Below are 10063 nucleotides of genomic sequence, written 5' to 3'. Positions count from 1 at the left end.
ACAGGAAAACTATCCAGCCCAATGAATCTTGATATTTATATTACTTTTAGTGATTTTATAATTAAAACTGTGATATCATTCATTGACCTTTGTTTCAGGAAATGCTGTCCTTCCAGGATGTGGCTGTTGAGTTCTCTCTGGAAGAGAGGGAATGCCTGGAGCCTGCTCAGTGGAATCTGTACAGGGATGTGATGTTGGAGAATTACAGCCACCTTGATTTCCTGGGTGAGGATCTCATCCACAGTGAATTCTTATTTCACCATCAGCATGTGGCTTCCTCACTTTGTACTGTATCTCGTGGGAACATTTCAAAGGCCAGTTTCATATCTTTTAAGAACAATTAGAGTGGTTGCTCTACAGCTAAAAACGTTCCAGTGTTTTTCTCTCTGTGTGTTTGAACTGTGTGTTAAATGTATGTTTCATTCAGTAGTCATGCTAGTGGAACTGTTAGAAATTCACTAGCATGAAGCATGGAGCACACCTGTTAAAGTGTTTCACAATTCATTTTTGGGGGTGTGTTTTGTGGGTTGGTCAAAAAAGAGGTCACTCCAAGATGAAAATTTAAGGCACATACAACAGCAGGAAGGTCCGGCCTCTGATGAACCAAAACATGAGCCGCTGTAGTACAAAGGCAAATTTACTGATTCTTACACATAGTTACACATAGTTTCTTGTGTAAACTATTTCCTTATACCAAGGTCCCCAATCTAATCTATATGTCTCTCCAAGGAAAGCATCACGTGGCCCCATGACTTTTGTCCTTTATTGTTTGCAATATGCAGTAACCCAAGAGCCTTAAATGTGCCAGAGGCATCCTATGACCAAAGTCATTCAAAGGCTGCAAACCTCTTAGATAAGCAATTCTACAAATCCTGGAAAACCATCACTGCTTTCCACAAAGATTCTTTACTGTTTTCCACAATGATTCCTCGAGTTCAAGATACTTCTAGAAAACAAATATTCAGTCTAACGTTTATGCCAGATGCAGTGGAAAGTGTTCCTTTTAACATTTACTCCAGGTCCAGCGAAAGTATTCACCCTACTGTCCACCCCAGCTACAGTGACTCTGCTGAACTACGACTTTTAATGTTTTTCCCTTTAAACGAGACTCAGAATCTAGGTGTTGTAAACTTTCTATACTTGTGATCCTGTGAGAAAACATTTAAGGAACCGATTGCAGCCACTTACTTCCATATCTCTTGTCTTATAAACAGTGTACTGGAAGGGACGTGTGAATTCCCAGTGGAAGAACACTTAATATTGTTCCCTTTTCCTCCAAACAGGTCTTGTTGTCAGTAAGCCACACCTGGTGACATTTCTGGAGCAAACACAAGGACCATGGGATGTAAAGATACAAGCAACAGACACTGTGCACCCAGGTGGGTAGGAATGAGGGGGGGGGGTCAATGGGCAGAAAGGCAGGCTTTCCCATGTGCATTGGAAGAAGGCTTTGTGGCATTAATTCTTTAGGTCTCTCCTTTGTGTCTTTGTTATTGTCAGGAGCGGTCTTTGTGAGGCTGCAATCGGAGCCAGCCGAGCTGCCCCAAGTCCATACCTGAGTGGGGGAGTATGGATGAAGGAAAGGCTAGCTATAGACAATAAAGACAGAATAAACGTCAGGACAGCAGATCAGTCAAAACTGAAATGCCACGAGTTTATTTCTCACCACTCTTATATACCATAACCAAAAAGGGGAACACAGTACCATGTATATGGAACAAACAGACTTTTCTTCCTCACTTATTCTAAGGGTTCAGTAACCACACCTTAGCTTCAACTTCTTGTTCCCTAGCCTTGAGGTCAGGAATAGCCATAACTCAGATTCAACTTCTCATTCCCTGGCCTTGAGGTCAGGAGTAGCCACACCTCAGATTCAACTCTGTTGTTATTTAGACTAAGACAGCCAAAGCATCCTTCTGTAGCCACACCTTTGACCTTTAAGTCTTGTGACTTGCTGACAGCTTTGAACTATCTGCCCTTGTGCCAAGATGGAGTGCAGCCATCTTTATGGGCACCCACATGTTACCAAAGACATGTTGATTTTCCACACTTCCTCCAAGTATGTATATGTCGACTGGCTTCCAGATTGGTAATGGGAGCAGGGCTAAGGGTCTGGTCCCAGACGTCTCTGGAAGGTGACTAGAATGACCGCCCTGGGTGAACTTTCACAGTCCACCTCACCTCCTCCTCAGGCCGTATGGCTGTCTTTACTGATGTGATGTCCACACATGGCACTTGTGACTTAGTTGCAGTAGTGCCCAGAGTTGAGCCTGCTGTGCCCACTGGCCCTGTGGTTGAGCCTCTGTCATGTCTTATCTACCACTTTGCTGAGGACTCCATACACAATCAGGCATTGACACCTCAGCCCTGGGATTGGCTCTGTTAAGAGGAGGAAATTCAAAGCCAGGGGACAGGGCATTGCCGTTTGAACTAGAGTGTAGTTCCCATACCAGTTGGGTGGCAGGCATAGGTACAAGGTTCCCCTATCAGTTCAGGGAACATGGATTGCTGACAAGTTGCAGTGAGTGTCTCCATTACTTGACACATTTAGAGTGTGGTGAAGAGTCTAAGGTCCTCCTCGGTGTGAGGGAGTCCACCCCCTGTCTGGTGGGACATGAGGAGTGATTCATCTTCCCTACAGATAAGGACTAGAGTTTCCTGCTCTGGTTTCCAGACCAGAGGGAGACAGGAGCCGTAGACACTTGACACTCCTATTCCCTATACATCCTTATCCTGTGTTGACACTAAAATGCCATTAATTCAATAGGTCTCTGTCCAGTCTAAGGGTGTGTCCTGCCATGCAAGTGTAGTGTGGATTTTAACCCTTTTTATTCAAGCAATTTATTTCAATAAACAGATTTTTTTTTTTGTAAGTATACCTGGTTTTGAATATTATTCCATATTTAGGAAACTTCAAGATGACCTTAAATATTCTTTGAGTTGTCTGCTTTGTTTGACAACATGTACAGAGGACTAATTTTGTCTCTGTACATATATTAGTCTCAGTAGGTGACTCTCAATAACTGTTGTATTAAGTGTACTTGCTCTCACATCTTACAATGAAATCGTGACTCATCAGATTAGTATTTAAATGGAAATAATTGATCTCTGTTAAAAATGTCAGCCTCAGAAATGACAATTGTTGAACTGAAGCTGTGTTATACTAAAATAAACTTTAAACATAAATACAGTCCTTGGGGAACTGGGGACTTGATTCTCCTCAGACATTTATACTGGCTGTACCTTTATGAAATCTAAATAGTCCTACTGACCTTCAAGAATACAGTCAGAGGAGAGAATAATGACGCTGACCTTTTTAAGGAACATCTACAAGAATAAAAAGATGTATAATTAATTATTCTTGTTGTGACTCAGTTTCTCCAAATGGCTACAGTTTAACAAAGTTATCAAAGACATTAAGTGACTAGATAGAATTCTCTTAAGTCAGTGTTTTTTATAACATGAACAAGACTTTACAACCTTAGGGACATTAGTAAATTTTGATAATTAAGTATATTATCTTTAAGTCTGCTCTTCCATAATGCCTGTATTACATAGACAGACCTAATGTGACTTGGCTTCAAGCTTTAGAGGCTTTGTCCTTCCTTTAATTAATGTATCTTAAATAATTTAACCTATTTATTAGAGATATACCATTAACTCTATCTTTGGTATCTTTTTAAGTCATTTCACTGATCCATACAAAGAAAAGTAACATGTCACCAAGAGTTTTAGAGACATCAGTAGACTTGGACAAGAACAGCTTTTATAATCACCAAGAGAGGATGTACAGAACAGAACAGAATTTCAATTAGAAAATGACTGCAGAATCAATGAGACACCTCTCCCTTTGGCCCGGGCATCTGATGCTTTACATATACCCCATTGATTAAGCAATTCCAAATGTGATATTCTATGTTTAACAAGTACATTTACCATTTGATTTAGGACAATATCCCAAAGTAGAGGCTGTTAGACAATATCTATTTTCATGTAGCCAGTACATCTAATAGCTTTATGTGTAACAGTACATATAGCAGTACATATTACAGCATTGCAGATACATCCCGCAGCCCAGTTTTAGTTTTTCTGGCCTGCTCACCCAAGTGTCTCTGGAGAACCTTGAAACCTCATGCAATTGAGTCCCAGTTCCATGCAGCTAGCTGGGAGGCTGAGTGGATCCTCAGGTGAGGGTTCAGGGACCTTGCCTGTATCCTCTGTTTTTGAAGGAATGTTAACATTTAACAAGCTAGAGTTATGATGATAGTAGGTTGTTCAGCTTAGTTGTACAACATCAGTCAAATAAAAAAAAGAGTGAAAACAAACTACACAGTGAGGGTAATGTGATGCATTAATATTACCTGGGCAATACTGTTAAACAATTATGCCTTGAAAGTTTCCAGGTCATCCTTATAGTGAACATAAGACAGACTTTATGACTTAGATAGTATGCAGACTTACCGTGATCATCATTAAAGTGATGCTGACAGCATCTAACAGAACCTGGCTGACTGTGATTTTGGAGTTATTATTGATTGCTTTTAGACAGATTGTCGCTTTTATCCTCTTTAATAACAAATACCCCATTGGTTGTTTTTATTCTGCACTTCTTCCTACCATGACATCATTAATAGCAGCCTCTCTTGGAAACAGTTCACCTCTTAGATGTTCTCAAGTGCACGGCGTCTTTTTCCCAAGCAGTCCTACTGTTCTCCCTCTGTCTGTCACAGAGTTGGAGCCAGCCTGACCCAGGATAAGGTTTGAGAAATGTGCTTGGGTTTGAAGTGGGTGGGGAAATACCCTTTTTCCAGAGCCAGCTTTTCAGTGAGCTGAAACAGACAGGATGATTTATGAAAACATTGTCTATATTCAAATGGCATTTGTGTCTCAATAAGACAGAACACAGTAATCTAAATATCCATAACTATAGTGTGTATCTTCAGATGTGAGCAGACAACCTGAATAGTTCTGTGTTTTGCCTCTTATAAAGATTTCAGTGTTTGGGATAATACACTGATTCTTATGAAACAGGGACGTACTAACTTCTTTGTGGATCAACCTCTAAGCTTAAAATAGATAGGTACCTGCAGCCTAGAGACATTTAAACCTATAAGCCATAAAACTAGACATTGAAGTGACTCAGAAAGTTCTAGAAGTGAAAGCAAGTGTATCCGGGCTTGTTGGAGCAGAGAGGAAGGCTGAGCTCAGCCACAGGGCAAAGAGTCCCAAGAATAGACAGAATTAATGTCTTATCTCAGAGGAAGCAGGCTTGTGGACCCAGTAGAAAAGACCCATCTTGGCTGTTATTTCTGTCTTTATGCACAAGCAGTGTAGGTGAGGAATTCTTTCACAGAAAGGCTGACTGCAACATCTTGTCCTCATCCTGAGCTAGAGTCCTAGAAGCTATCTAAGCTCCTTGGATATATGGGTACGCCTCTCCTGCCCACTCTGCATGTACTGGCATGGTGGCTACCAAGTAACCTGTGTTCTGAAAAAGAGAAGGTACTGTCCCTATGTGGACCTTACTGCACATGGATAGACCAGTGAGCTTAGTCCCCACCAGCCAGAGTATTCTTTGAGGGAATGTGACTAGGAGTTGACTAGGCTTGGTTTTTTGACAAGACCTTAATGGGGATCTCAGTGTCCAGGATGAACAGCTTAAAAAGGAATAGACATGGAGTTTCCCAGACCTGCTAACGCAGCCTCTGAATGGATGTTGGCACCACTCATGGAACACAGATGGGGACAACAGAACCCCTCAGCTTCCAGGAGCCTTGAATCGAACTGAGCTCAGACAGTGACTGACTCTCTGCTCCACAAGGGGGGGGGGGGGGTCAGGGAAAGCAACAGAAAGTAAGGAACAAAACCAAAGCTGAGACAGCATAAAGTATATAGTCAGTATAAGATTACAAAATATCTGTGAGCTTTGCTCTGTGAATTTCTACTTCATGTGTAAACACAAGTCTCCTGTTTGCACGCCTTGTTCATTGTCTCTCTAGTTAGGGCCCAATAACTATATACTCTTGTAAATAAATAAATCTTAGAAATACACAATATTATTGCCTAGGCATGGTGACATACTGCACTGATCCCAGTACTTGGGAGGCAGAGGAAAGTGGATCTCTGATGTTGAGGCCAACCTGGTCTATATAATGAGTTCCAGAATAGCAAGATCAACACAGAGAAACCCTTTGTAAAAAAAAAAAAAAAAAAAAAAAAAAAATATGAAATAACTCATTTTTTCATCTATTCATTGACAAATACATTGTCTCAGCACAATTAGTGTAATTCACAGGTGAACCTGAAGGTTTTTTGTTTTGTTTTTTACTGTGACTTAATATGTTTCAAGTATATATTTTCTTGTCATCCAAATAAAACACTGCCCTGAGTTTTTGAACTGTATTATTTAATCTTGTTGTGGACCATCTACTTCTTGTGCAGCAAGCATATTCTTTGTAACTTCCAAAATAAAACTATGTGGAGGATAAAAATTTTGTATTTTGATGATGATTCAGAACCATACAATCACCATTAAGTTTTTCTTTTCCAGGCCTGGCTACTTTATTTCATGGTGTCTAGATATCTAATATCTGTACAGTTTAATGAGCTTATTTCTGTTAGTAAAATGCTCTTACAACTTACTTAGCTTTTAAACTTTGAATAATATTTCATTATGTCTATGTTCTATTTGGTTGTGCCCTTATTCTAGTAGGAGTATAGATTATTCCTCGCTACAGTAGTTTATCATCCATGCTCAGTACCTATTGAAAATTATTGTAGTTTCTTATCGATGGTTCAATATGCATAAGTAAATCTCTCAATATAAAAGTAAGCATTTAAAAAAATATAAGCAGTATAATAATAAAGAATATTTCTTAGCTTTTGTTCATATTTCAACTTTTGCTCAACAGGAACAACCGATGATTATAACATTTACAACAAGACCATCGATTATAACTCAGAACATATTCCATACCAGAGAATTTATACAAGGGAGAAACCCTACAAGTGCAAAGAATGTGGTAAGGCCCTTAGTTCTTATAAAACGCTTTCTATACACCAGAGACTTCATACTGGAGAGAAACCCTACCAGTGTAAAGAATGTCATAAGGCCTTCAATACACGCTCATCACTTTTTATACACCAGAAAAACCATACTAATGAAAAAACATACAAGTGTGAAGAATGTGATAAATCATTTTACTATCTTCCAATGCTGAAGCAACATCAAAGAATTCATTCTGGAGAGAAACCCTTCAAATGTGGAGAATGTGGCAAAGGTTTTTATTTCCCTTCATACCTTAAGCAACATCAAAGGATCCATTCAGGAAACAACCCCTACAAGTGTGAAGACTGTGGAAAAAGCTTTTCTTGTTCTCTACGCCTTCAGGTACATCAAATAATTCATACTGAAGAGAAATCATATAAGTGTGAAGAGTGTCACAAAGCCTTTCGTTATCACTCATCCTTTTGGAGACACATGAAAATTCATATTGCAGAAAAGTCGTACCAGTGTGAAGTGAGTGGGAAAGAATTTACTAAGCCTGCTTCTCTCATTGGGAACAAGGCAGCTAACCCTGCAAAGAAAGCCTACAAGTGTGAGGAGTGTGGCAAGTGTTTTTGCTCGTCTTCATCCCTTAGACGACATCAAACAATCCATTCTGAAGACAATCCCTATAAGTGTACGGAGTGTGGCAAAAGGTTTTCCTACTTTTCACACCTTCAAGAGCATCAGACAGTCCATACTGGAGAGAAACCATACAAGTGTGAGGAGTGTGGCAAATGTTTTTCCTCCTCTTCATCCCTTAGACGACATCAGTCAATGCATTCGGAGGACAGCCCCTATAAGTGTGGGGAGTGTGGCAAATGGTTTTCCTGTTCTAGGAGTCTTCGGGAACACCAAGCAATTCATACTGGTGAGAAACTATACAAGTGTGAAGAATGTCACAAAGGCTTCCGTAAATATTCGACCTTTTGGAAACACAGGAGAGTTCATACTGCAGAGAGATCCTATGAGTGCAAAAAGTGTGGGAAATGTTTTTTCTCATCTTCAACCCTTAGACGACATCAGACAAGTCACTCTGAAGACTATCCCTACAAGTGTGAGGAGTGCGGCAGATGTTTTTGCTCATACTTTTTCTTTAAACGTCATCAAATAATCCATTCTGAAGACAGCCCCTATAAGTGTATAGAATGTGGCAAACGGTTTTCCTGTTCTAGGAGTCTTCGGGGACATCAAGCAATTCATACTGGCGAAAAACCATACAAGTGTGAAGAATGTAATGAAGCCTTTCGTAATAGCTCATCCCTTTGGAGACACAAGAGAGTTCATACTTCAGAGAAATCCTAATAGTGTGAAGTGTGTGCAAATATTTTTCTTCATCTTTGTGCCTTAGACAATATAAACACTCCACGCTTAAGACAATTCCTCCATGTGTGCAGAGTGTGGAAAAGTTCTCCTACTTTGCATAACTTCAGGAACCTCAGACAGTCCATACTGTAGAAAAACCATCAAGTGTGAAGAGTTGGCAAACATTTGTGCTCATCTTCATCTCTTAGGCAAGGAGAGAGACACACAGAAAAAGAGACAGAATTCATTCTGAACACAGTCCCTAAAAGGGTGGGGAATGTGGTAAAGACTGTTAATTTTTATAGCCTTACTAGATGCATGATTGTTCATATTGGAGAGAAATACCACAAATGTCTTAAAAAGTTTACACTTCAGCCCTTAAAACACATCAGATGTATCATTCTGAATACAAACTTCATTGAGTGCTGAGGGGAGAGGAGAGTAATGAGGAGATAGATGCCAGCTAGCTGATAAGAAATTAGGATATGTAGAAAATGAGACAACAAGCCATGAGCCTCGTGACAAAGCACAGATAAGTAATATGGGTTAATTTAAATGTAAGAGTACTGGGAAACTAACTCCTAATTCCCAACAGGTCTGATGCCCTGGGAAAGAAGTCAGCACAATGATGAAATTGTGATCACCTGTTTCAAGCAAGTAGCCCTTGATAGCCTGAACCATTTTTATTTATACACTTTCAGTAGTTTGCATGAACAATTTTACAGTCATGTTTCCTTAAGTTTCTAGTTATAAGTACAATAATTGCCAATTGGTTCCCATACTTTATTCCCTTTTTGTCCCTCAACTTTCCCATGGTAATCATTACCTATTTGATTTGTAGCTTTAATATTAGAAACATAAGCAGTATAGCAAGCTACAAAGGAAGTTTTCTAACTAGGCACACCTACAGGTCGCACAGTATGTCTAGCTGGCAGCACTTATCATTAAAGCGTCAGGCAAAGTGACAGAATTTTGCCTCTAAACTACATAACTAAAAAGGTTACTCTTAATATTTGGCACTGCTTATCCCTTATTTCATGTCCTGCTCTCACCTTCCTACACTATTGGCACAGCTGTTAAAATGAGGGCATTGTGGACTTGTATGATTCTCTTCATTCTCTGTTCCTATTTTGATTTTTAATTGAAACTTGAAGGACTATGAGAAGGGCAAGTCTTTTTTTTTAATCACAAAAAAGACTAAATTTATAATAAACCAAGAGCAACAACCAAATTAATGATAAATGTCCAAAAGTTTTTATAATTACAAAAGAAGTAACTGAATTAAAAAATGAGAGAGATTTTTATCTTCTCGGCAGAGAACATCTAAAGATGTGCATGAGAAAAGGTAGTTCATGGAGAGAATGAATATTCATATCTATATTAGAACTGTTCCCTATAATATGACCCTGAATTTGTCCCCATGAATAATCAGAGCCACTGTAAGACAATGTTGTAACACAAATTCATTTATAAGTTGTGTAACAAACAGCAGTAAGTCTAACTTTAATATTTGAGTCTGTGTACCCATGTATGAAACCTCTTCCTCCAATGCATTAATCCTATTAACAAGGCCCTTATCAACAGGTTCTTGAGTAAAGTATCAGAAACATTCTTAGACAATGTTTTTATGTTGTTCAAGGGCCGCAGTAGAGGCAGCTATAGTGCCAATGATAGAAATAAAGGCAGTAATACCCAGTATCAGAGCTATAATAA

General features: G+C 39.3%; 1 protein-coding gene across 1 annotated transcript; it reads left to right on the top strand.

Moving 5' to 3' along the window:
* Nucleotides 1-5424: 5424 nt before the first annotated feature.
* Nucleotides 5425-9496, top strand: LOC127220799 (zinc finger protein 160-like). Its single transcript, XM_051182697.1, has 2 exons — nucleotides 5425-5428; nucleotides 6912-9496. The coding sequence occupies exons 1-2, from the start codon at nucleotides 5425-5427 to the stop codon at nucleotides 8348-8350; spliced, it is 1443 nt and encodes a 480-aa protein (XP_051038654.1). The 3' UTR covers nucleotides 8351-9496.
* The last annotated feature ends 567 nt before the right edge of the window (nucleotides 9497-10063 follow it).

This window comes from Phodopus roborovskii, unplaced genomic scaffold (assembly GCF_943737965.1).
Source record: "Phodopus roborovskii unplaced genomic scaffold, PHOROB, whole genome shotgun sequence".
In the NCBI taxonomy this organism is placed as follows: Eukaryota; Metazoa; Chordata; class Mammalia; order Rodentia; family Cricetidae; genus Phodopus; species Phodopus roborovskii.
The sequence above is the reverse complement of the archived record's forward strand: the minus strand, read 5'-3'. Positions and strand labels throughout refer to the sequence as shown.